Raw genomic sequence first — 26,053 nt, forward strand, 5'->3', positions numbered from 1 at the left:
AACCGATGCATCATGCAAATAAGCATGTAAAAGTATGCCGGTGAAAAGCAAATTATCCACTCCGGGAAGGGAAGCAAATGTAAGCGTCCGCTAGGCTTTTCAACGCCCGTGATGTCATCTGCCGGAAGATCTCGTGGCCGTCGGTGCAGGTTGAGTGTGTAACAGAAAGGCATTTGACAGCTTGCCAGGGGGAGAGAGAAAAAAACGGGATAGAAACTAGACCGGCTGGATTTCCAAAAGCAAATCGTCATTCGCGCGAAGGGGATATTGGCGGTTTATCCCTCCAATTCCACAACAACGTCGCCGCTCTACAGTAAGGCAATGTATTAAATGTAGCGGCAGTGCGCTCCTTTTTATTATCACTATTATTAGTATTTTAATTGGCAACCCATTGCTAGATCTGTACCGTACATGTGGCCATGAATTCGGCAGAACAGACAGTAACGTGGCTCATAACGCTGGGGGTTCTGGAGTCGCCGAAAAAGACCATCTCGGACCCAGAAGGGTTTTTGCAGTCGTCGCTGAAAGACGGGGTGGTTTTGTGTAAGCTGCTGGAAAGACTGCGCCCTGGTTCTGTCGACAAAGTAAGTGCGTTTCCATTTAGCCCCGTCCTCCGCGCACCCTGCCTGCCTGTATTGTGCTTTATTCTTCCAGAGGCCGATACGCGGCACACCATTCCAGCGTTATTTAAAACGGGTCACACTGTATAACGTGATGTTACATTCGGAAAATAATAGTGTATTTACTCATCTTGGCCAATGTACCGTATTATACATTAACTGTAAAACGCGCGTCAATGATGAGGACACCCGGCGAGTGAATACTTATTTCGTTTGCTTCAGCATTAAATAGACATGAAATAAACAAATGCACGTTCGTACTTGGTTAATGGCTTTGCCTATTTTCTTATCCTGGAATGGTTAGTTATTTACAAATGTAATTCCTAAACATATTTTACACCCTACAGTAGCCTATTTCGTAGGACTGAACTTCTTGAAATACATTTAACTCTGTGAGGTGAAAGCGGTGAAAGAACAAGTGATATTATATATGTATATATATAAACAGGTCTTGACTGCTGTTTTTCAGCGGTGCACACTAGCCTATATAGGCGAATTAAGGGGCCGCCATTGGCTGCACGCAGAAAGGACGCCCCCCTGCGCATCTACAGCGGCGGCGCAGTCTCTAATGCGATTGTACGGCGCACGACCTTGTTATTTGTGCCGAGTAATAAGACGCACTTCACTGGGTATAGTTGTGCTGACAGTCCTGGCAAACTACAGCGCGCCGACATTAGCTAATTAACGCCGTCTAGCATGTTAATTATGTTTTTTTTTTTTGGGGGGGGGGGGGGGGGCAGATGTGACGATCATTTCCCCACATGTAATGAGATATCATCATGCAATGACGCGCTATTCTCTGGATCATATAGGATAATGCTTTATTCGCACTAAATGTCCGTATTTTGTGTAATTTTTTTAAATGCAGTTCACATATATTCTGGACGTTTTAGCTGTAATAATTTTGATTGATTCCGTATTTCATGTTACACGTAGGCCTACGTGTTATATTCTGATGAAAGAGTCTGATGTGCGTGTATATGTATGTATGGATATATGTCGCCCATGTATATATACACGAACTTTTTCCTCAGAGTAGCTCATAACATTATGACTTAACAGTAGCCTACATAAAGCCTTAAAAGGATGCTATATGGGAGTAGGGATCAGAAATCACTTTATTCATATGACTAAAGTGTTAGGATAAATCCTAGATCATGTAAAGACTGTATGTCATATCTAACTTGCAAATCTGTCAGGCTTCATAGGACGCCAAATCTTATCATACACGTACGTTGATATCGACGTTATGAAAATGGACATAAATTTGTCATCGATATATAGCAGCCCAATTTTTCAGATGTTGCGGGGTAAGCATGAAAATAATGGCCCGTTTATTTATGTAATCCACCTATAATCCGGCCTGAAACAGCTGGATCCACATCGGGTTCATATCTTTATCCATACGCAGCTGTGTAAGACACTTCCAAGGGATAACTGACTGGAAACACCGTGTGTGCCCGTGCTCTCTGCTTTGTAACATATTTAATATTTAAAATACGGAATATCCATCATCTATACTTGAATTTTGTGAAATGACAAAACTACTCGCACTCGCTTGCATTTAGCCTATTATCCATGCCTCTTTTCCTTTTTTTTTGGAATAACATCACTGGACGTCATTTCCTCTTCTGCTGGACTCACTTCCTGATGAGAAGAAAGATCTTTATTTGCACAGATGTCATCTGTCTTGAAATTCAGCTACACGCTCGGGTATCTGTTGGCGTGGCCTATGATGTGTTCGCCTGCAATCAGACACGGGCTGCAGTAACAGGGAATCGCGATCGGCTTCCGTAAAATTCCGTTTTTATCCCATTTAGATCTACCAGGAACCCAGGAACCACGGCGAGCGCCTGAGCAACATTACCGAGTTCCTCAAAGGCTGCGAGATATTCCGCGTGGAGGTAGGCTCCGGTTTGATTTCATTGTTTTGCAGGCGTGCATTCAGGCGATTTATACGAAAAGCAGATTATTTACCAACCCTGACGTGTTGCACAATCCGTGCTGTGTGGTTACCAGTAAAGGCATGGATAGGGCTCGATCAGCCTTTTTTGCGTGGGTGGGAGATCCCTGAAACGAGAAGAATAACTCATTCTCCCGGAGGAAATAGGCAACATGAAATGGGCTGTGCATTTCGGCAATTTTCCTCATGTCGACTGCATTTCTGAAGTCTTGTGAGAAATACACAACAGAAATGGACTATAGTCTATACAGCGTGTTTGTATTTCGTGGTGACATCGTTAGCAAAGGCTTATTATTTCGTCTGCCTTCGTCTGGCAGGTTTATACATACAGTTTTCCAAATCTTTATCCACGTTAATTAAAAAAAGCTTAATGTATCAGTGCAGCTTATTGTGTTTTCGTCGGTGCCCGTAGGTCGATCGCACTCGTTTACTGTAGATGTCTGAATTGACTAAACGACGGCTTTTGTGGTAAGTCATTTCAGCTACGTATAATGAGTCATTTTATAAAAAAATGACATTAGGCAATGGAGTGGTGGTTGTGGGATTTAAGGAAAGGTTGCTAAATGTCAGTTGCCAAAGGTTGGGATTACTTACATCGGGCAGCGTCTTGCCTTGAGGTTGTGGTCTTGATCAACATTTGCTAAACTTTATTAAATGTGTGTTTTCTGGGCATGTGTGTGGGAGCTGGAAGTGATGCTGCTGACTTTCAGACGGTAATGCAGACCTCCCGCACATGCCCGCCCTCCCACGGAGCCAGCGTCCATAATAGCCGATTGTCCTCAGCTCTGTCTTGCTGCCTTGCCCTCATCTGGAGAAAAACCTAGCAAAGGCTAAAGTGAAGGGACAGGTTTATGCGTCCTGGTGTGAAATCTAGCAGCTGATCCATTGTGAAATATGAGAAGTGAGATAGTAATGCTGGTTAGCTGGTTTAGTTTACCCGATACTCAAGCTGTCAGTTAGATGTAACAAAAACAAACTACTTGTATCATAGCAACAAATTTAAGGCTTCTGGGTATGCTGGCCAAGATGTCTAGATTTTGCCCTTGGTGTGGGGCTCTGGCTGTCCTTGTGGTGGGGGCAGTTTGTGATGGATGGCATTGGGGGGGGGGGGGTGCCTCTGTGTTTGTGTTACACATTGCATCCCCCCAAAGTTATTTTTTGTTTTAATAGTGGTTGGGTTGGGGGGGGGGGTCAGCTTCAGGTATCTGAAGGCCCCAGATAAGGAGTCTTTTCGGCCCAGTGTAGTCTGGTGAGGAACTAGACCAGGGTTCTGTTCATTCTGTGGGTTACTTCAAAGATTTTGCTTGCCTCTTTGCATTAGAAATATTAATGGAAAAGATTACTTTTTTTTTTTTTTTTTTTTTTTTTTTTTTTGAGAACGCATGGTCTGACAGTCCCAGGAGTAATTAGGGTTAGGGGCCTCGTTCAAGGGCCCAACACTCTGCCAGCCTCAGGACTTGAACCAGTGACCTGGGGACAGACGCAGTATCTTAACCCACTGAACCACAGACACCTGCATTGTTCTTCTTTCGAGAGCCTCTGTTTCCTCTCTCGTTGTTACTTAACAATTTCAGGTCGATGAGGTCATGTGATGGTGAGGGCTTTGCTTTTATACCCCTACGAGTACAGATACACAAAGATGCTGATACACAGACAGAGGTGAGGGTGACACGTGATCGGAGCGCAGAGCAGACAGTTATCCAGGTGCTGCTCTCTGATTATGAAATTAGAGGAGAGTCGTCTGCGATTTATAGTTGAACTCAACCCTGTTCGTTGATGGCGTCAGAACCTGTTTAAATTAGTGCCTGATTGACACACCAGATGAAATGACAAATAGTATTTTTAGCTCTGGAAAAAATAAAAACCTACAGTAGAATTAGCATTAGGTTACCGAAGTGGGGAGCGCAGACAGGAAGGAAATCTCTCCTCCACATTCGCTGCGACCTGCAGGCAGATGGATTCGGCATTGGCTGACGCGTGTGTTTTGTGAGGCTGCCCATTGTGAGAATTACCAAGGGACGCTTCCTCGTCGACTTTTCAACTTTTCTGTTCTGTGATTGGCTGCAACCACCACCCCCCCCCCCACCCTAAATGCTGGGAAGACTAGTTAAGGTGAGTGAGTGTTCTCACGGTTGACGCGCTATAAAAACAGGTTCTTTGTAGGTGCAGCTCGTTTGCTGGTTGAGTCCTTTTGTGTCACACCGTGCTCGAGGGGACGTCGTGATCATGTCCAGAGGAGGAGAAGATGGCCGTTGTCTTGCGGAGTGGACTTTTCTGTCGGGATGATTTCTGGCTGCAGCCTTAATGACGTCGCTGTGATAAACATTGATGATGTTAGAGAGAGTTTGCCGCTTGTCACCGATATGTCAGAGATGGAGCTGAGAAATGCCAGAGGGAGTGGGAAGAGAAAGAGTGACAGCTGCAGAGAATTTCCTGGGGCCAGAACAGCGGTTGGTTAATTAGTCAGGTAGTGAGTCTCCATGTCTGTCTCGCTCTGTGGTCCCGACTGCAGACACATTCAGACACAGCACTTAGAACTTCCTGTCACCACATCCAAGAGACGAGATCCGACTGGTTGCAGCCTTGTGCTCGTGTCCCAAACTGGCCTATTGTCTGTGTTTCTGTAAACAGCCCTGGGTGTGCACTGTGCAGGTCCACGTATTGGACATACATGGCATTTTCCCCTCTCTGCCACATTTGTGCGAATACCTGTGATTACAAGGCGATGAAATCTCTGCCTTGTTTCGTGGAGCTGTATGACTGCATCTCAGATGTCGTTTTTCCGTTTTATGGGGGATTTTATAAAGTTCAGATCTATCTTTAGGAAAGGTCAGCCCTGTGTTATTGCCGTAGGAGCTGTTGGATGACAGGGGCAGTGAAGACCGTCTGTATCTCCTGACAAGCTGATGAAATCACCTTGTTCATTTGTCAAAAAATATTTGCCTTTAAAAAAAAATAAATTAATTAAATTCATTTACTTAATTTCTTATCGGGAAATCGACCAAATCGCAACTTGACCAGCCTTCTGGACTGAATTAAGTTCGTGTTCTAAGGTACCACTGTATTTTGTTTGGTTACTTATGGTTAAGGTTTGGGCTGGGTAGGGGTTAAGGTCGTCATTGTTAGGATTAGAATTTGCCCATAGAAATGAATGGACGGTCCCCACAAAGATATGAATACGAATGTGTGTGTGTATGTGTGTGTATGTGTGTGCTGTCTGCACAGGTGCTAATGGCTGTTGTATTTTGTTTAGCTTCCATAACATGGAGGCGAAGAGGCATCAGGGGGTGGAACTTCTGTTTGCCTGTGGAGAAGGAGCCTCATAGTTCTGAACATCCTGACTGTTCGCTTGGTTTGAAACTCTGAGTGTGTGTTTGTGTCTTTCCTGGGTTCTTTTGTGTGGGTGTTTCTGTGGGGATAATGTCTCTCTGCTGCAATGCCGTGTGTATGTTTGTGTGTCTGTTTATGTCCTTGTGTCTGTGTGTATGATGGAGAGTTTGTGTTTCATTCCAAACGAGCAGCCGAGACAAATCCAGATGGCGGAAAATTGTGATTCCCACTCCATGACAGAATGAACCTCCCATCTCACTGATGCAGAATGACATTGCTCTGGGAGAACTCGTTTCCTAGTCTCTATTTCCATTTGAAGCATACTTCAGTAAACGGCTAATGAGCCGATCTCTTGGAGACGCTCATCGTGTGCCAGCGTGTGCTCATGGCCCCCTCGCTTCCCCCACAGGCGTTCGATGCCAGCGATCTGCTCCAGGGTGAGGACTTCAGCAAGGTGCTGAGCTCGCTGGTGGCGCTCAACAAAGCAACCGCAGGTCAGGTGGTCACTCCCTTTAATCCACAGCTTTTCCAGGTGGACCTCAAGGTCCTCAACGTTAATTACTCTTCAGCGAGATCTCCATTAGCAATTGATGTAGCACAATTAACAGGTATGATACCCTGTCCACATAATTAAGGTTGGATCCCATAGTTCTGATTGTGGTCCAAGCATGTAAGGTCCTTGTTAGGTATACCCTGTAGGCCATTCAGAGTGTGACATATGTGGGGAAAGGTAGACGCTGAGATAAAGATGAGCCCGTATGCTCAATGGCTGAGGAACCTCAATGAGTTCAGTCCCTTTGTGTCCTTGATCACCTTCGCTCAGGATGGGTAGAAGACACCCCCAAGGTGCTGTACAAGGGGTAAGACCATGAGGGTTTAGGAGCGGTGCCAGCTGTTGGCCCATGACAGTGCCAAAAGCCCTATCAGTGGACTCGCACAATGCTGAAACTGGTCCTGCACTGGCAGAGTATGGTGGCAGAGTATGGTGGCAGAGTATGGTGGCAGAGTATGGTGGCAGAGTATGGTGGCAGAGTATGGTGGCAGAGTATGGTGGCAGAGTATGGTGGCAGAGTAGTTATCAGCTGGCCCAGGTATGGAGAGTACTCTCAGTTTGTGCAATAGAAACACAAATTTTTAAATTATTGCTGCATGCAGGCATGTTTTGTTTGGGTAGTGTTGTTATGCTCCACCCCAAAATTGAGTCTCGTAGTCATCTTAGGCCTGAGCATGGAAACCCAGAGCTTCTGACCCCCGTAACTGTGGTTCCCCCCCCCCCCAACAGACTTCGGGGTGGGCAGCGAGTCCACATGCGCTCGCCGCTCCTCCTCGCACCGCATCAAGTCCTTCGACGTGCTGGCCTCTCAGCCCTCCGCTGGCCGGTCCTCCAAGATATTCCCAAACCAGTACCGCAGTCTGGTAAGTGCCTCGGCCCGTTTAGGAGATGTTTCCGGAGATGACAGCCAAGTTTGGCACTTATCAGCTGTGGTCAGTGAAGCCTGTGAAACTTAGATACTAAACATTTCATCTGAAATTTGCATCATAAACTGGTTGTTTTTGGGCACCATTAGTAATCAAATGGTCCCTTTCCCTGCCCCCCCTGTAGGACATGACGGAAAACAGCACTTGCCAGGTGGCGGTGAAGGCGCGCTTCAACTTCCAGCAGACCAATGAGGATGAGCTCTCCTTCTCCAAGGCTGACATCATCCATGTGACACGCATGGAGGATGGCGGTTGGTGGGAGGGAACCCTTAATGGAAGGACTGGCTGGTTCCCCAGCAACTACGTCCGGGAGATCAAAGGCAGCGGGGGCTCCAAAGGTGCGCTGTGGGGGGTGGTGGGGGGGGGGGGCAGATACTCAGAGATTTGGGGATCTGAGATGGTGATTCTCTGCTTCTGTTGTGGAATGTTTTACAGTTACTGTGACTGAATACTGCCGAATTGGTGTTAGCTACTGTCAGGTAAAAATTGAAGGTTAACATAAGACAAATCGCCCAAAAAACTTTTTCAAGCTCAGTTTTGGTGCCAAATTTAGTGGCCTTTTTTGTATGCTTTTATGAGAAAATTGAGGATGAAGTTGAAATTTTAACTTCTATCAGTGGATAATTTCAGTGCAGTTTTGGAAAGAAATAATGACATAGGTTGACAAAATGAGTAAGAAATATCCATTAACTTTTATTAAAAATAATTTAAATGGGACATTACTGGACAGAGAGATAATACGTTGAATCTGAAGCGGTTTAGGGTGTCCTTCAGTCAATGTGTCACCTGCCCAAACCAAACATCATGGATCCAGTATCAATTGTCCAACCAGTAACATCTCTCCAGAAATCACCGGAGAAAGCAATGAAATGTTTTGTTAGGAGGTCCTATTCTGATAGATTTGACCCCATAATGTGCTCAGTGGTGACCTTGGAGGTGTTCCTACAGAAGCATTTGTCTTGCATTAAGGCAGACTTTGGACCATGAGCCATGCAGCTGTGTGACAGAGGGTCAGTGTGGTGTGGCTAACGGGAAGGAAATTCCCACACCACACAAAGAACGGAAATGCTCCGACCCCCACGAGGAGGTTCTCTCCAGAGACGGCACAAACCATAATCGTTACACTTCTTCTATATCCATTGACTCGCTCCAAATAAAGATTTTTGCCTCCTGGGAGAAATGGAATGGGGGTAACAGAGAGGATTAACGGTCGATTGATTCTACCCCGAGTGTTTGTTCGCTAGCTGACGGAGGTCCTCTAATGGAAGATGAAGAGGTGTCCAAAGGTTCATAGACATGAAAGCCTTGGGTCTACAAAGATGAGTCGTGTTCCTGCTGGGACACACCCAGGTGTTCGTATAGGAAATGGGAAATGTGTTTGTTTCTGCATTGTGTGTTAATGAACCTGCGTGTGGCCTTGCAGGTGTTCCTCAGTGTCTGTCTGTGAGTGTGACCCAGACACTACAGTGTCACGTTGCTAATCGTGACTGACTTCTTCCCTGAGCTTACATGCTGCACGTTGATCTCTGGGTTGCAGTAGTGAGGTGTGATCTGGTTACAAATAGGAGAGGCACCCTTTGACCTATATCCTGTGTTGGTTCCTCTTCCCCTTCCTCTTTCAGACAAACCGGTTTCTCCCAAATCCGGGACTTTCAAAAGCCCCCCCAAAGGGCCGGACACCTCCGGCATCAGCAAGACCTACTATAACCTGGTTAGTACGGCCTCCCCCGAGAGCTGCAGCATCACATAAGGAACAGCAGTATTAGCCTTCAGGGAGGCTTTTGGGCTGTTACACAGAAGAACTTCCTTAAATGTCTCATATCCTGATTGTCCTGTCCCAAAAAGCTGGTTCATGGGAGTTTTACTTCCACAAAAGTGTTCTGTGGGCAAAATGAAAAATTATTCGGAGAGATAACCAATCAGATTGTAGAGATGATGGATCCAAGCAACTAAAGGAGACAGGACCAACCAATCAGATGTCTTGGTCCCGCCTGCTGTAGTTGCTTGGACCCACCTCCTCTACAATCTGATTGGTGAAAAACCAATAATTTTTCATTCTGCCCTCAGAACACTTTGTGTAAGGAGACTTCCAAAAGCAAAAATGTGTTCTTCACATTCCTAGATTGTATTGTGGGTATATTAATGGTCTCTGAGGCCTGTGGTCTTACTGAGGTATCCAGGAGCACATGAGGGTGAAAACCATGTTTAGTAAACGCTGGTTTTGAATGGATGTAACCCTTTCCGATGGCATAGCAAGTGCTGGCACGCTTTCTGTTCTCCCTTCTTTCCGTCTTTCTTTCCTCCTGGTAGAGGGAGGAGGAGATGATCTTTTGTTCCGCTGTTAACTGGTTGCGGTCTGCGCTTGTTTGTTAGTCAGGCATCACTAGAGGATCCCAGAGCTGTGTCTGGCCTGTTTCCTGTATCCTCACCCAGGTTCCAGCTCAGCTATGCTGCCCTACAAAGATCACTATGCTGACACTGAAACGGAGAAATAGGATGCTTTGCATTGGTCGTAATGAGGATTTTGTAGTTCCTGTACCTTTCACAATGTTTTCTGCAAAACCAAGTATAGTTTCAGTCATCTCAGTTTTGATATAATGAGCAATTACTGTGTTTTGCCTTTGTGGGGCAGCGTAGGTCACAAGTTCCCTTCAGTAATTTAACCTTCACGCTGAGATTGTTACTTCGCATGACATTGTTTTATGCTTCCTTTTAACGATGATGCATCTGCTTAAATGATATCATTATCTCTGATTACATACTAGATGAAATGCAGTTAAATGTGTTTGCAGAAACCAGAGAGGGACCGAAGCTTAAAATTAGCTTTTGGCTGGTCTCTGTTTTAGGTGGTACAGAACATTCTAGAAACGGAAACGGAGTATTCTAAAGAGCTCCAGAACCTTCTGTCAAATTACCTACGCCCACTGCAGAGTACAGAGAAGTAAGTGGAGTGGAATCTTTCTCAGTGTTAAAACGCAGTGGTAATTGTCAGAACTGGTACCTATCAGGTAACCATCTTCTTGCTTCTTCACCTCAGGCTCAGTTCCTCTGACATTGTCCACATCATGGGCAACCTGGAAGAAATCAGCACCTTTCAGCAGATGCTTTTTCAGTCCCTGGAGGAGCGTACCAGGTGAGCCCACATCCCCGTCAGATGGGGGCGTGCAGTGCTGGGCATGCAGTGCTGGGCGTGCAGTGCTCTCAATGGCTGCCGAGACCTTTTCTCGCGTTCGCCGGAAGACGACAACAGGCCTAAGGCCAAGAACAGTGGCTCCTTTTAAATTACCAATGAGTAGTGGAGGTGCGGGCCCGTCTGTTAGACTGACCGTGGCCTGAACCTTGGTATCCACGCTGACTTGGCGTGGCCTGGGTGCGGCAGAGCCGAGGAGATTGGGTGTTGGGGGAGAGTCTGCCATGCTGGTTATCAAGCCCCACCCACAGCTATGGTGATAAAATACTCTGCCAACCTCCCTGCAGGGAAACGTTAGCCTCTGATGGAAATACGCATCTGACTCAGCACGTCCCTTGTTCCTTTCACCTCTGATTTATCAGGCACTAAATATACCCGCCCACCCCTGACTTGTGTCCCTGTTAAGCAAAATCGGTACCTCGGACTTCCTCAGTTCACAATAAGACTGTTTTCCGGAGCGATTTACTGAATAATAAGTTAACGCCCTAAATTGCTTGAGCTGGAAGCAGCTTCTCCAAAGTGCTGTTTGCGACTGATGGCTGATATGTGAGGTTGCGGTACAATCTAGTGGCAGATTTGGTTACTGCAACTTATTGCTACCGTATCATTGTAGAGGCAGGAATACAACTGCTGCCGAGTATTCAGGTGGCACGTGGAACAGGACAATATCCATCAATGTTACAAGAACTTATCCCAGTTAGGCATTAAAAACAGGTGTATATGTGACTGTATCTACCATTGAGGTCACTGAGGTCAAGTCCTCAGTATTTTTTCTGCATCTCCAATAACCACGATCCATTACTGGTCACACCTAGGAAGGGCGAACACTTTGGACCTGGATGTGCATCATGGATGTGCTGTCACTGTTTATGAAAACATGATACACCCTGTGGCTACATTAATAGGTGCACCATGCTAGTGCTTAAAGTGTTGTGTTCTGTGAGTTTCTGCACACAGTGCTGTAATAAGCTGTCATTCGTGACACTCGTGCCTTTGCTGTTAGGTTTATCGAGCCCATTCTCCTTTGACTTCTCTTATTAACAAGGTGTCTTTGCCAATAGACTGGGCACTGGCTGCTTGTTTTTTGTTCTTTGTGCTGTTCTCTGTAAACTTCTGTTTTGGTTTTTGAATTTTTAATGGAGCACTTTTGTTTGTGTATCTGTGTGACTCTCTCTCTCCCTCTCTGTCTCCCCCTCTCCGTCTCTCCCTCCCCCTTTCTCTCTCCCCCATTCACTCGCAGGCTTCCAGAGAGCCAGCAGAGGCTGGGCGGCTTCTTCCTGAACCTCATTTCTCAGATGCGGAAGCTCTATGTGACGTACTGCGCTAATCACCCCTCTGCTGTCAGCGTTCTGACCCAGCACAGGTACCGTCTGTCCTTTGCAAAAAAAGATTCAGCCGATTTATCGCCATGTATGCAGTGTCTACACTATCACATCCTTACGCACATAAATATACATTCTTACAGACATAAATATAAATTAAATTAATGTTAGTCAAAAGTTTGGACATACCCATAGAAAGGTTTTTGTTGAAGTATTCTCTACATTTTTAGAATAATTATAGACGTTTAAACTATAAAATAACATATATGGAAATGCAATGACCAAAAAAATATATTTTTGTAGTGGGGAGGAGCACCTCTGTGGATTGGGACCCAGAAGGTTGCTGGTTCAAATCCCGTGGTCAGCAGAGTGATGCCACCATTGGGCCCTTGAGCAAGGCCCTTAACCCCAATTCCTCCAGGGACTGGCTGACCCTGCAGTCCCCTCTACTCCAGTTCAATGAGGCGGCCTTCTGGGATGCTTTTCCAGCCATCCTGAAGAAGCTCCCACGTTTGTGCTGAGCTCTCATTGGCTGCTTTTCCTTCACTCTCTAGTCAAACTCCTCCCAAACCATTTCTACTGTGTTTAGGTCAGGTGGGCAGGTCATGTGATGTGACACTATCATTGTCCTTTGTAGGCGGCTTGGCGCGTCCAAACTTTTGACTGGTACATATGGATATCGGTGGGGAATGTGGAGCCCAAAGTGGCTGGTGCTTATCCATCCAGTAAAGCATAAAAACACTATAAAATACTCATATTATCATCGTCGGCGCCATATTGTTCAGTACACGTTCTATATGCCAGTGGTTCATGTTTATCCTGTGTAAAGTCCGATCAGATTGTCATTTTCTTTCTGATTCTGTCCGCCACAGCGAGGAACTGGGGGACTTCATGGAGAGCAGGGGGGCCAGTCGTCCCGGTATCCTCACCCTCACCACGGGCCTCAGTAAGCCCTTCATGCGACTGGACAAGTACCCCACCCTGCTAAAGGAGCTGGAGAGGCACATGGAGGTGAGGGGGGGGGTGGCTTCTGCTGCTGCCACACTGATGGGGATATGTGTCTGTGAGGGGGGGGGGGCGGGCGGTTACAGCCTAACTGTCCTGGAATCACATGGAGCCGGGGGGGTGGCGTGTGGGTCGGTGGGTGAGGACTCTGTGTCTGCGATCACAACGTCGCTGGTTCGAATCCCAGGGTCGTAGAGTGACATCACCACTGGGCCCTTGAGTGGGGGCCTTGACCTCCCCTTCCTCCAGGGACTGTCTTGCTCTGCTTTTATAAAACATGTATGTCATTCAAGATAAAAGTCTCTGATGAGTGTAATGATGTAACGAGTGTAAACTGCCTGCTGTTTATTTGCACACGCGTGTGAATCTCAGTGGTTACATCGCCCCCTTGTCTCCTGGTCTGTAGGAGTACCACCTTGACCGGCCAGACATTCAGAAGTGCATGAACTCATTCAAAAACCTCTCGGTAAGTTGACTTTCCCATTCTTCACTCAGCACAATGGTGCCCCCTGCTGGGTGCACACAGTCAGTGCAAGTAGCATCATTTTAAAGTTGGACAGACTGATTGCCTTTCCCTCACCCTGAGCTGTAAAGGGCATGGGTGTGTGCGTCGCTTATCTGGGTCCCCTTCCCCCATGACCCTGAGTGAAATGGGTTCCTGAATCTCTCCGCCTGCTTAGGCGTCCCATGCCCAAGCACTGTAGCAGGATCCCGTTATGTGTGAACGGGTCGTTATCGCTTCGTAGTTCCTGCCAAAACCGTTGGGCTCTGGGCCTGTTAAGCAGCAGGACCTATGAGCTTATACCCCACCCCCGCCGCAAGCTTTGTGCTAATCGCTGAGCTTCTTCGAGCAGCCTTTCAGGGGCTCTGCTGTTTAATTTAGCCTCTGACACTGATGCACCAGCCCCACCTACTCTGGCCGCAGTGCTACAGTGCTCTCACATTCTCTCCGGAACGGGCGATTTATACCTCAGATTGCACAAGGGGGGCGATGATCACTTAGCTGACCGCCTGCTCAGCCAAGGAAAGCAGGAGAGGAGAGGAGAGGCAGAGAATGATAACGGGGTGGGGTGGCTCGGCTCTGGGGCAGCAGATTTATGGCCGGAAGCAGTGAGAATGAGATCTCAGTTTCTACTAGTGATGATGACGCTCTTCAGAGGTGCTAAAGAGGCCACTGGTATTTGCATATAAACAAACCGTAAATCAGTGGCTGATCGGATGGGGCCGTCTGAATGAGGACCTGTGTTACCACGGCGACAGGCTCACTGCCAGGAGATGCGGAAACGGAAGGAGCTGGAGCTGCAGATCCTGAACGAGACGATCCGTTGCTGGGAGGGCGAGGACATCCGTACCCTGGGAGGGGTGATCTACATGTCCCAGGTTGTGGTAAACAACTACGGCAGCGAGGTGAGGCCTTACGGACACGAGGTGGGGCCTTACGGCAGGCCTTATGGTCACGGGGTGAGGCCCTACGGCCCCGAGGTGTGGCCTTACTGCAGGCCTTACGGCCGCGAGGTGGGGCCTTACTGCAGGCCTTACGGCCGCGAGGTGGGGCCTTACGGCAGGCCTTATGGTCACGAGGTGGGGCCTTACGGCAGGCCTTATGGCCGCGAGGTGAGGCCTTACGGCAGGCCTTACGGCAGCACCTATGCCCAATGATGCAGTTCCTGAAGTTACTTTCTCACTCTCCCTGATTGTTCCCCTCATACTGACAGCTGCTGCCGCTGTTTTGCAGGAGCAAAGTGAGCGTTACCTGTTGCTTTTCCCCCATGTGCTCCTCTTGCTGTCTGCCAGCCCCAGGATGAGCGGTTTCATCTACCAGGTGTGTGCCCCCGCCCCCCCGCCCCTCTACGCTTCATCGCTATAGATAAGATCCTGATGCCTTCCCTTTATTCAGGGTAAGCTGCCCTTGACTGGCATGACCGTCTCCAAGCTGGACGACAGCGAAACCCACAAAAACGCCTTTGAAATATCGGGTACGTGGTCAGTTGCATTATGATATGACGGTATTATCAAAATCGACGATGTCAGACAAGTAACCCGGTGCTGATGTCTAACAGCTGCTAATCGGCCTTTGTTGCCTTTGTTGGGGACGTAGGGTTAGGGTTCATATAAATGTTTAATGAGCTGTACATTGGACCTCTTATGAGATCCGGTTCCTGCCCTCTACACCTACATATTTCACTGTTTCCAGTCCTCAAGGCATTTTTAAATCGCAATTAAATTCTGGTCTTTTATCCGTAATTTAGCAGATTATCCATATATTGTTTTTTTCACTGTGATTTGATGTTTTTTTTTTTCTTTCAGCTAATAAAGTATAAGGGCCTTGTTTGTGTGTGTGTGTGTGTGTGTTTAAATTAAAATATGCATTTTATTAGTAGAGGTTAAATTTTATGTTAGCCTTTATGATTTGAAATTTGTAAGATCTTGCAGGCCGTCCCCTTTAGCTTGCCAAGTTCTCGAACCTGTGAGGGTCTGTGTTCTTCTCAGTCTGAGCTTGTCATCCCACGGCCGGCCTGCAGGGGGCATGATCGACAGGATCCAGGTGACCTGCAGCAGCCTGCAGGACAGGCAGGAGTGGCTGGATCACCTTCAGCGCCAGACCAAGCTCATTTCCATGGCGACGCCCAACGCAAGGCCCTCCCCGGTTCCCTGCCACACGGTGAGTCAGCCAGTTTGAATCGTGGAAATAGTGTCGCGCTGAAAAAATGCAGCCATGTGCCAGCGAGGAAGCAAAAAGCGGCACGTTGATCTCTAAAAGTCGCTTTCATAACCGCTGACTCAGTAGTTTAGGGTTGAAAATCCCATCCTTTGGGATGCAGTTTCAAGCCCTTAACCTAAGTTGTAGTGAAACACCGGGTGTGTATTGTGTCAGTATCCATCTGAGAGGTGCACTGACATCATGCCTCCGCCTTTTGGGTCCCCTGAAGCTGCCCTCGCACCCCGGCACCCCCTCCAGGCTCTCTGATAGTCGCAGCGCGACGTTGGCCCCGGCCTACCACACCCTCCCCCACTCCTCACATGGTCCGCCTCACAGCAACCCCATGTGGGGTCCCCTGGAGCCCCCCAAGACCCCCAAACCCTGGAGCCTGAGCTGCCTGCGGCCCGCGCCCCCCTTGAGGCCCTCCGCGGCACTGTCGTACAAGGAGGTACGTGAATGCTTTGCAGATTGGGCGGGGCCTGTGGGGCTGCGGTGGGCGGGGCTGTGTGAGGCTGAGCTGCTGTGGTGGGCGGGGCCTGTGGGGCTGTGGTGGGTGGGGCTGTGGGCCTGCAGTGGGCGGGGCTGTGTGAGGCTGAGCTGCTGCGGTGGGCGGGGCCTGTGGGGCTGAGCTGCTGTGGTGGGTGGGGCCTGTGGGGCTGCGGGGGGCGGGGCTGTGTGAGGCTGAGCTGCTGTGGTGGGTGGGGCCTGTGGGGCTGAGCTGCTGTGGTGGGCGGGGCCTGTGGGGCTGCGGTAGGCGGGGCTGTGTGAGGCTGAGCTGCTGTGGTGGGCGGGGCCTGTGGGGCTGAGCTGCTGTGGTGGGCGGGGCTGTGTGGGGAGGTCCAGAGCTGGGCACATAGCAACAGCAATGCATGTTTGATATAGAAGCAGACTGACTGTTATTAAAGTCAGCTTCCTCCCTCCCAGGACCTCAGCAAAAGCCCTAAAAGCATGAAAAAGCTGCTTCCCAAGCGGAAGCCGGAGAGGAAGCCGTCCGATGAGGAGTTTGCACAGAGGAAGAGTGAGTAACATGGTTACCATCCTTAACGAAAGCTACAACTATAACATGAACTGAAATAAAACAAAGCTACAAAGAACCAAAAATCACAAAACAAACACTACATACTTTCCTTTACCGTTTTAAAATACTGTTTAGCTTTAATAATTTGTTAATGTTCCATGTTCCCTCCTTGATAGAAATCATTCAAGGAAACATCACCCAGTATATCGCCATTAGATGACCAGTAATGATGCCTGTTTTGACTCTTCTTAGTACATACTGTGCACTGTATATTCAGGCTGGATATGGTAAGCCACATAAATTAGCTCTACGGCTTTCAATCTATTCCTATACTGTCAGGAAAAAAGTACCAGTTTGTACCCTTTGAGGGTACAATTATTTATCACAGGGGCTGTACCCTCAAGGGTCTGCAAATTGTACCCTTAGCTGTAGGTAACAGTACTTTTTTAAGGTGCAGAAATGAATTAAAGGAGAATCAAGGTTATATTTACACTGGGCCTTGTTACGTGCTGCTAATGCTTCTCCTCCCCCAGGTACAGCCGCTTTGGAGGAGGACGCGCAGATCCTGAAAGTGATCGAGGCGTACTGTACCAGCGCCAAGACCCGGCAGACGCTCAACTCAAGTAAGTGAGGGTACCCTCCCTGTGATGGCCGCACGGGGCGAGTCGCCGTGTCACGCACAGCATGAGCTCCAGACCCTGGAGGTGCTGCAGGCCCATTCGGGTCGACCTTCTGACCCGTGAATGTTAACTGGACCGAGCGGCTTACAGAAGGTGTTTGGCTGGTGCTGTTTTATTCAAGAAGGCTGCCTTAAAGCCCGTTATCAGTTTTCTATGTCAGTTTGATAATTACTGCCTCTAATGTTTCAGTTGGACACGTTTATCAGAGGAAGGCATTTATCAGTAAGTCCAGCAATAACTGATGGGTAGCATTGAGTTGTTTTTTTTATATTATTTTTAATGAAAGATGTTTTTACAAAAAATGGTTAAAAAATAGGAAGTTTTGTTGTCTCAGCTGGGTAGAAACCTGCTTTCCTGGAGAGGGGGAGCCCAAGCCCCCCTGTCACCCCCTGTCACCCCAAGATGACACTCCTCCACCTCTCTTCTCCTCCTCTTCTGTCCTGCTGTTTCTGTACTAACATCGGGATTGAAATCCCCCCTGTCTGTGTGCAGCTCAGCCTCACACATTGGTTGGCCTGGGGGCTCTGCCCTAAGGCCCGCCCCAAGGCCCTGCCCCCAGCCCGCCTGTGTGCAGCTCAGCCTCACTCATTGGTTGGCCTGGGGGCTCTGCCCTAAGGCCCGCCCCAAGGCCCTGCCCCCAGCCCGCCTGTGTGCAGCTCAGCCTCACTCATTGGTTGGCCTGGGGGCTCTGCCCTAAGGCCCGCCCCAAGGCCCTGCCCCCAGCCCTCCTGTGTGCAGCTCAGCCTCACTCATTGGTTGGCCTGGGGGCTCTGCCCTAAGGCCCGCCCCAAGGCCCTGCCCCCAGCCCGCCTGTGTGCAGCTCAGCCTCACTCATTGGTTGGCCTGGGGGCTCTGCCCTAAGGCCCGCCCCAAGGCCCTGCCCCCAGCCCACCTGTGTGCAGCTCAGCCTCACTCATTGGTTGGCCTGGGGGCTCTGCCCTAAGGCCCTGCCCCCAGCCCAAGCTGCACAGGCTCTCCTGCTCAGTCTGCTGTCTATTGCTGTATAAATTCCTGTTGTTATTGACCCTCTTTTTTAACTATATTTTTCTCTCTTTCTTTTCCCCCTCCTCTCCTTTGCTTCATTCTGTTTATTCTTTTTATTTATTTATGAAAACTTTTTGTCTGGGTTCTACACATCATGTCTTAATTTTTAATACCTTTGTTTGCGCTTCATGTATATCTTTTTTTTTTTTTTTGTATTTTTTTAATATTCATATGCATCCTTGTCCATACGTCATGCCCCGCCACCCAACACCCCAATTCTCCATTTTTATATGGTTTGCCCCCCACCCTTATTCCCTCCCCCGACCTCCTCCAAACAGCATGGCAGGGTACTGATCTGATGCACAATCACGTTCTGGCGGACTGCGACCAGTCTAGTATGGACTCTCTGGGCTGCCGTAGCAGCCTTTCCCGGGCTGACGTGACCTCTGACCTCTCCGAAGACTCCGACTATGACAGTATATGGGCAGCCCACAGTTACAGGATTGGTGCCTCATCTCGAAAGAGCTGCTGCTCCTATATCTCCCACCAGAACTGAAACCCCGCCCTCCTTTATCTTTCCTTTCATTTGTACATAAGGTATTTTCTATTTATTTTATTTATGAACTGGTGTTTTTAACCTGTTTCAACTGATCCCTCTCCACGTTGACGCCCTCCTGTCTGCAATGCCTTTGTCTAGCCCTCGTATATTTAATTGCTCCGCTGTGCCCTTGGTCTACAGACAGGGGGGTGTGTCTAGAGAAGCGGAGCAGAAATGTCTGATATTCAGATACGCTTTAGCTTGGAGGGAGAGGCCCCATTCTGCTAAATGAGTCCCTTGGTGTCTGAGCGTCATACGTGAGCGAGCGACATGCTGTTTTTTTTCCTCTGTGTAGTACGCAGTTCATCCGTTGTAGTTAGCTTTAATTCTCCTTTGTTATACAAAAATAAAATGATAGTAATAGCGAAAGAATGTCATTTAATTTGTGTATGTCTGCGTGCTGTCGTGCCGACAGGCCTGGGACATGTCCAATCTCAACATCCGAGTTGCCCCCCCCCCCAACAGACGTTAATTACACTTGCGTACATTCCAGAGCCTGCCATGACGTCTTTCTGGTACCTCAAACTTAAAGATCAGTCGAGTGCAGGGCTGATTTAGACATCAACTTTTACTTTGGCATTGCCTTTGGATGTATATTTTTGACTGTTTTGTATGTGTCTGTGTGTGCTTATGTTTTTTTTTTTTTTTAAACCTAAATTCCTTAAAGTGACAGTTACATTTTAGCGAAAAATAAGCTGTTGTCAGGAAAAAAAACGGACGTCTGAGTCAGACACACTCCAAAGTCCCGTGTAAATGTGTTTATAACTTGTTGGCTGTCAGCTCCAGTTAGCGGGAACTCAACTGTTACTTGTGCCAAAAGCATTAATCCTCAAACGTCTGGGTGATTTGGAGGAGAGGGTAGACACACACCCGAGGAAGGGACTGTCTACACTCTCCATTTTCCAAGAGAAGCTTTGTTACAGCAAGAGTCGGAAATATTTTTACAGTCGGGGAAATCAATGGATATATGTAGACCATTCTGATACGTTCCACTCAGGCATCTCTGCCTCGTTCTGGAAAGAACGAGGCAGAAAGAACTGGAAGAACTGGATCAAAGAAAAGTCTGTAAAGTGTTTTAATGGTAGCTGCAGTTTTATAGTTGGGTGTTTATAAAGGGTCTGATTCTGATGGTTCTGTGACATGATCTCTGCCAATGACAGATTTCAGGAACAGCGTCAACAACTTTTAAAGAGTGAACCATGGCATCTCCGTTCGATTGTAACATTGCCCATATGTCTTGGCCATTTACTGAACATCTATTCCCTGCTTTATCTTCACAGACAGCTTAGACAACGTGGGCCTAAGATATATCTGGCCATTTCCGGCATATTATTTCAGGCTGTTGTATATATTTCTTCCTTGCTTTCATTTAATATTCATTTGATATTAGCATTTATTTATTGTGAATTGATGCTGCTTAATTTTGATATGTGTGTTTTTGCACAGGCTTAGGAATTTCAGTGATTTTTGTGTGAATTGAAAACGATCAAATATAAAGTCTTCCTCTTGAGTTGAACAGAGGGCCATAAATGTACATTGGCCATTAACAGTCAGGGGTGGGGGGGAGGGTGTGTTCATGGTTCTGTTAGTTTCACAAAACAATTAGTACAAATTTTAACATCTTTGGTCACATGACGCACTGTCTCTCTATCTGTTCTGTTTGGGGTGGAAGATAATCGCATTTCACAGTTGATCTTGCGAGGCCAGAGGAATACTACTGTGGGAGCTTAAGCGGGCGATGGTTGGACGCGCACCAAATGTTGTGGAACCAAAGTCATTTGTGCTGCTCTCTTGCACTGTGTTCATGTAGGGCTTGGTGGATTGTGCTGCCAGATTCTCTTTTTACCTGCAAGCCAGGAACATATGGTCTGCTCCCTGTTGTTTCCACCCACAGTTCACCTTCTTACTGCACTGTGTTTCCAGGCGGTTCGGCTTCCCGCCGGTGACGCGGGTGCTGTGAGGTTAGTGTGTGAACGTGTCTGTTGCTCTGGGGAGTCCCACAGTGCTGCTGAGTTACCCGGTTACCCAGCAGACCATCTGGAAGGCAGGAGAAAGTGTAGGCTGGACTTTTCCCCCAAGGTTTCTGTGAAAGTACTGGGGCCGAGGACAGTTCCCTTATGAACCGTAAAGTGTTAAGCATTATGGTTGAGAGCAAAATGGTCTTACTATTGTGCAATATTTTTTTTTGTGACTGAAATGTACTCTCTGGTTTAAAAAGCAAGTAAGAGTCTCAGCCTGGTAGCTGCCTTTTTACATTTCGTGTGTGTTAATATAAATTTGAATTGTGGATATTTATTGTGAAATGTGTGTATTGTTCATTCTGCATATGATGTTGAATGATAATGTTGAATGTTTGATATAGACATATAGACATGTATTACATTACCCATTGTATTATAAAATTTTAAATAAATTTTTTTCATTTGTTAGAACGTGGTATTTTAATGATTTGTCATTTCATTATTTGTTAGTCTTATTCTGCAAATCGACAGGAATTAATTAATTTATTTTTTTTGGTATTTCTTTTATTGCTTGTATGTTGGTTTCATTTTACAGATTTATTACTGTATTCTGTTTCTTTGGGCTTTATCTGTATTGGAATCCTGCATTCTCTGTAATCTGTTCATTTTGGTATTATATGAGGTTGCATCTTAAATCTCCACAACATATTATGCCCACATTTTAGCTGTAGATTTCATTGGACATTTACACGTTAAATAGACCATAGACCTGTATTTATTTAAAATTTCCATTGCTAATAGTAAAAACGTGATAGCCGGCTCATGTCAGACAGTTTCAGTACCAAAATCTTACCTTTTACCTGAACTCTCTTCCAGTAACATTTTTATTCAGGTGATCCACTTACTCTTATTTAGGGAGCTGAACACTTAATGACCCTCTCATTTTTTTTCAGTTTATCTAGCTTATGATTCTACCCACTTGGTCCCCAGTCAGCTACAAGGACTTACATCAGCCTGTCATTATCCACTCTCACTCCTGCTGGGTGATGCCCCTTCAAATCAATTAGTCAATCAACCAAACAATCACATCAGTCAGTTTAATCGATCCGTCTCTGATGGCCTTAAACCAAACTGCGGCTTTTGTTTCAAAACAGGGAATAGAAAGGAGTCTGGGCTACACATGCTTTTTCCAGAAGAGGAGAAGGTGATTGTGGAGGAGATCAAGAGCAACGGTCAGGCGGTGATGGAGGAGAAGTAAGACTGCCCCCTATCTGTCCACCAGGTGTATGTCTCAGTGTTGGAGCACCCAGCTTCAGACTGAAACCTGGCCTCTGGCTCTCCCCACCTCATCCTGTTACATCACATCCTGTCATTTATTTTGGAACTTTTAACTTCAGACTCTGAAATGGTTTCATAGCAGGAATCCAGGGGTCATCTTTTAGGTCGCAGACACTAATGGAAGATGAAGTCTTTCGGGCTTAATGGCTGTTGTGTATCATATGATTGTGACCTATTTGACATCTTTATCTTACCTTATAGTGTTGGTTGGGTTTACTTTACAAACATTTTGGTTCCTGACTTTTTTCACTTTCCTCCGAATTCTTTTCATAATTTAGGAGCTTGGTGGACACGGTCTATGCATTGAAAGATGAAGTTCAGGAACTGAAGCAGGTAGGTCTGCTATTTTGAGACATCTGGGTCAAAGAGCTGAGGTCCAGCGCTGGGTTTGGACCGCTTGGGGAGAGGACTCCAGAACCACAGGCTTGTGCTCAGGTTTTTCCCTGCTCTGCTCTGAACAGGATAACAAGAAGATGAGAAGGACACTGGATGAGGAGCAGAGAGCTCGCAAGGAACTCGAGAAGATCGTGAGGAAAGTGCTGAAGAACATGAATGACCCTTGGGATGAGACCAATTTGTAAAACTGTGTATGTCGGTTTTTAGGTTTGTTTGTGGTGGTTTTCTTAAACTACACAAGAGGGAGGGGGACCATTTTTAGCAGATGTGGTCTGAGGCCCATTCAGGTCGCTCTGGCCTGCTAACCCAATGAGATGTGGACTGAACTGGTTTCACTGGCTGACGGCTGTGAAAAGAACCACGGTGAAGTGATAATTCCGCATCACGTGGGCTCGGGGGCGGGGGGGGGGCGCGTCGTCTGCAGCCTGGCCATCGTGTCATTTCATCCTTCAGATTTCGTTTCCTTCGCGACATTCGGTAGCATGGTCCTCAGTACATTTTTTCCCCAAGGTTCATTTCCAAGGAAGGAGGGTGACTGTGAGAGGGCGTGCGAGAGAGGAGCACCTTCATCTGGCATGAAGCTGACCTCTCTCCTGGTCTCCAGGCATTTCAGATGCCCTGACCAGCTCAAGTTGAGTCTTTCAGAAGCTTGGGAAAACTTCTTAATTCTCTTCATTGAACCTGAAATAAAACTGGAAGAGTAATTCCTGGAATGTTTGTGTTTTTGAAGAAGTTTTTTTTTATTTAATTTTTTTTATAATTACCTCATTTTTTTAAATGTCTTTGTGAGTGTGGGAATCCTTAGTGGAGGATAACGTATCCTTTTGAATTTTTCCTTCACTATTTTGAGCAGTAGTGATAGAGAAACGTTGACCTTTTAACGTTAAATAAAAATGACATGGTTTCTGTTTTAATACAAATGACTTGGCTGATTAATTTAAGCTTGGGGGCGTCTTACAGAAACTGTCAAACTCCATTTACAGCAGTGTTCTTCAGCTCGGTCCTCGGGGCCCCCAAAACGGTCCCAGCTCGGTCCTCGGGGCCCCCAAAACGGTCCCAGCTCGGTCCTCAGGGCCCCCAAAACGGTCCCAGCTCCCTTCCATTTTTGCAAAAACGTGGACTGTCTGCGAGTTCCTCAGGCCTGGTTTGAGAAACATTTATGTAGAGAGTGTACTCGTGGAAGATACAACATGAGAAGAAACAAGTTCTTTTTAGTTTCCTTAAGTTATGTATTTAAAGGTCATCTGTCTACAGAAAAACAGACTGTGATAGTGTGGATTTTCCTTTTGACTCCTCTAACCCAATCTATATAATAATATCTCTCAATTATGTATGAATTTGAACAGTGATGGACAGAAATGTTTAATTCTTTTTCTTATCTTTTATTCTTCTGTGCCCAGAGAGCAGAGTTTACACTCTACTAATAAAGCCATTCACACCCGAATCTGTCTCAGTGTGACTGTGGATCCTAATTGGGGTCCTCGTTCTGGTTATAAATGTCAAGGTGGCCAGATAGCTGCCTGAAATTTTAACAGCTTTGCAACAAAGCTCGCTAGTTATGAGTAATAATCCACATGCTATTTTTTTGTTTCACCTTTTTTGCTAGACATTATAGGAAATAATAGGAAGATTTAACACTCGGGTAAGTCTGACAAAGAAGCACGATTTCTGCGTGTCTTAAATTTTGTCTGTTTTGGAGTCCATCTTCTCTTGGTCCAAACAGGTCTGAAAGAAAATTAGACTGGAAGAAGTTTCAGTTACAAAAGAAACCAAAAGCCCCAAGGTTGACCACACCTTCCCTGCCATCATACCCCTCTTCTAGCACTGCAGATGTACTCTTCTGTTTATCTCTAATTATCAGTTATTGGTTACTCTTGTGTTCCAACGATTTTTCTAATGTAAATTTTACTGTCAGGTGACTCCTCAAAGGGTCTACTGTGGATCTGAAAGGTGTCCAGTGTTTCCAATGACCCACATTCCGGAATGTTCTATACCGAGTTACAGCGCGACAAACGGTCTTTTGTGCAATGCGAATTACCGTGACGGAGATTCTTTGCATCCGTGCCCAGAGTAGGCTTGGCGCGAGATGACCCAAAATCCCATGGTGTTTAATTCCTCCATTGTGTCCCCTGCCCCCCCCTCCCCTTCTCCATTGTGGCTGAGTGGACATCCTGGCGATAGATAACGTGTGTCATGGAAAAGGGATGGAGGCAGGTTGGGTCCAAATCCAGGAAGCCTCATGCCTTGAGGGGGCGCCGTTTTCACATGCTGCCCATTTCAATGGAAGACATGACACTGGAGGAACCTGCTCTAATTTTGTTTACTTATTTATTTATAGTTTTGTGTCACCCTTTTGAGGTTGATTGCTTGCTTTAAATAATACGCTGGTTTTGTCTGATGTTGCCCAGTATCCGGCATCACTTCATAATGGGACATAATGAACCGGAATGAGAAGCTCAGGGCGTCGACGACGCTGACGATGATCCAGTCGGAATGATGTGGCTTCCTTTTATGTGCGTGAAGGTGAGGGTGACGTTTGGAAGGAGAACACCAACCAGTAGGTACTTGCATGAGGACAAAGTCCTCAGCAGCTGGAGCGGCCATCTTCATATGGGGGGGGGTCTTTTCCTGAGTGAAATGATTCACCACCTGACCCTCAGCAGAAGAACCAGGCTGCAGTTAGCAAAAAAAATACGTTATTCACAGACGCACACCCATAAATAAAGAAATGAGGGGAACCAAAATTGTGTTGTGGTCTCAATTTTTTACACGGCTGTGTGTAATATAAAAACATATATATATATATATAAAAAAATCCTAGTTCTGGAACTGGATCCTCTGTACGTATTCACAGGACTGTAACCCCACGCAGTTCCTGTTCCTATGAAATAAGCACGCCAGGAATTGTCTCAGATCTCATTGAATTTTACTTGATTATTATGCAGCCAGAATTGATGCACTTTTATTAATGTATGAATAGTTTTTGAAGGGGAGCGAGTGGGGTAACGAAAAAATTAAAATAGAAGCTGTGTGAGATTTTGAGGTAGCGCTAAATTGCGTCGGGTCATTAATGGAAGATGGACGTTATTGGACGATTGGACTTCAACCTGTGGACCTGTAGGAGGCGATGTCCCCTTTTCATTTGCACCCAGCAACAGAGCCGGGTGAAGGTTGTGTATAGGGTGGCCTTATTAAAGTGACAAGGCAATTTAATTCCTTTGTGGGCGATGATTCTCCTTCATTGATTTACAATGGCGCTGATATACTTTTGCTAGTGTTGGCAAAAACCTAAAATGTCAGCCTCGCTCGCCGTGTCCCCCGATGAATAGCGAAAAAGTCACCTTTTGTCTACCGTTAAATATTCCTGCATAAATACAAAGGTGCATAAAGCATAAAAGAACATCGGATTTATCTTTAACGTACAGATAAAATCCAGAGATCTTACTGAGCATGGTTCTTGCTAATGAG

General features: G+C 46.6%; 1 protein-coding gene across 9 annotated transcripts; it reads left to right on the forward strand.

Moving 5' to 3' along the window:
- The first annotated feature begins 134 nt into the window (after positions 1 to 134).
- Positions 135 to 24,029, forward strand: LOC111853238 (rho guanine nucleotide exchange factor 7-like). 9 transcript variants are annotated; one of them, XM_023836178.2, is made up of 22 exons: positions 136 to 584; positions 2,441 to 2,524; positions 6,323 to 6,407; positions 7,196 to 7,329; positions 7,517 to 7,730; positions 9,015 to 9,103; positions 10,239 to 10,333; positions 10,430 to 10,525; positions 11,823 to 11,945; positions 12,777 to 12,915; positions 13,316 to 13,375; positions 14,170 to 14,316; positions 14,645 to 14,731; positions 14,807 to 14,885; positions 15,432 to 15,571; positions 15,840 to 16,058; positions 16,535 to 16,628; positions 17,162 to 17,251; positions 18,631 to 18,819; positions 22,006 to 22,105; positions 22,468 to 22,522; positions 22,651 to 24,029. In XM_023836178.2, the coding sequence occupies exons 1-22, from the start codon at positions 420 to 422 to the stop codon at positions 22,768 to 22,770; spliced, it is 2,604 nt and encodes an 867-aa protein (XP_023691946.1). In that variant the 5' UTR covers positions 136 to 419; the 3' UTR covers positions 22,771 to 24,029. The 9 variants fall into 9 exon arrangements, with proteins under 9 accessions (XP_023687817.1, XP_072554714.1, XP_023691946.1 ...); XM_023830361.2 differs by lacking the exon at positions 18,631 to 18,819 and having other exon boundaries at positions 140 to 584; XM_023831219.2 differs by lacking the exons at positions 136 to 584; positions 18,631 to 18,819 and adding an exon at positions 2,236 to 2,333.
- Positions 24,030 to 26,053: the final 2,024 nt, after the last annotated feature.

Source organism: Paramormyrops kingsleyae, chromosome 1 (assembly GCF_048594095.1).
Source record: "Paramormyrops kingsleyae isolate MSU_618 chromosome 1, PKINGS_0.4, whole genome shotgun sequence".
Lineage (NCBI taxonomy): Eukaryota > Metazoa > Chordata > Actinopteri > Osteoglossiformes > Mormyridae > Paramormyrops > Paramormyrops kingsleyae.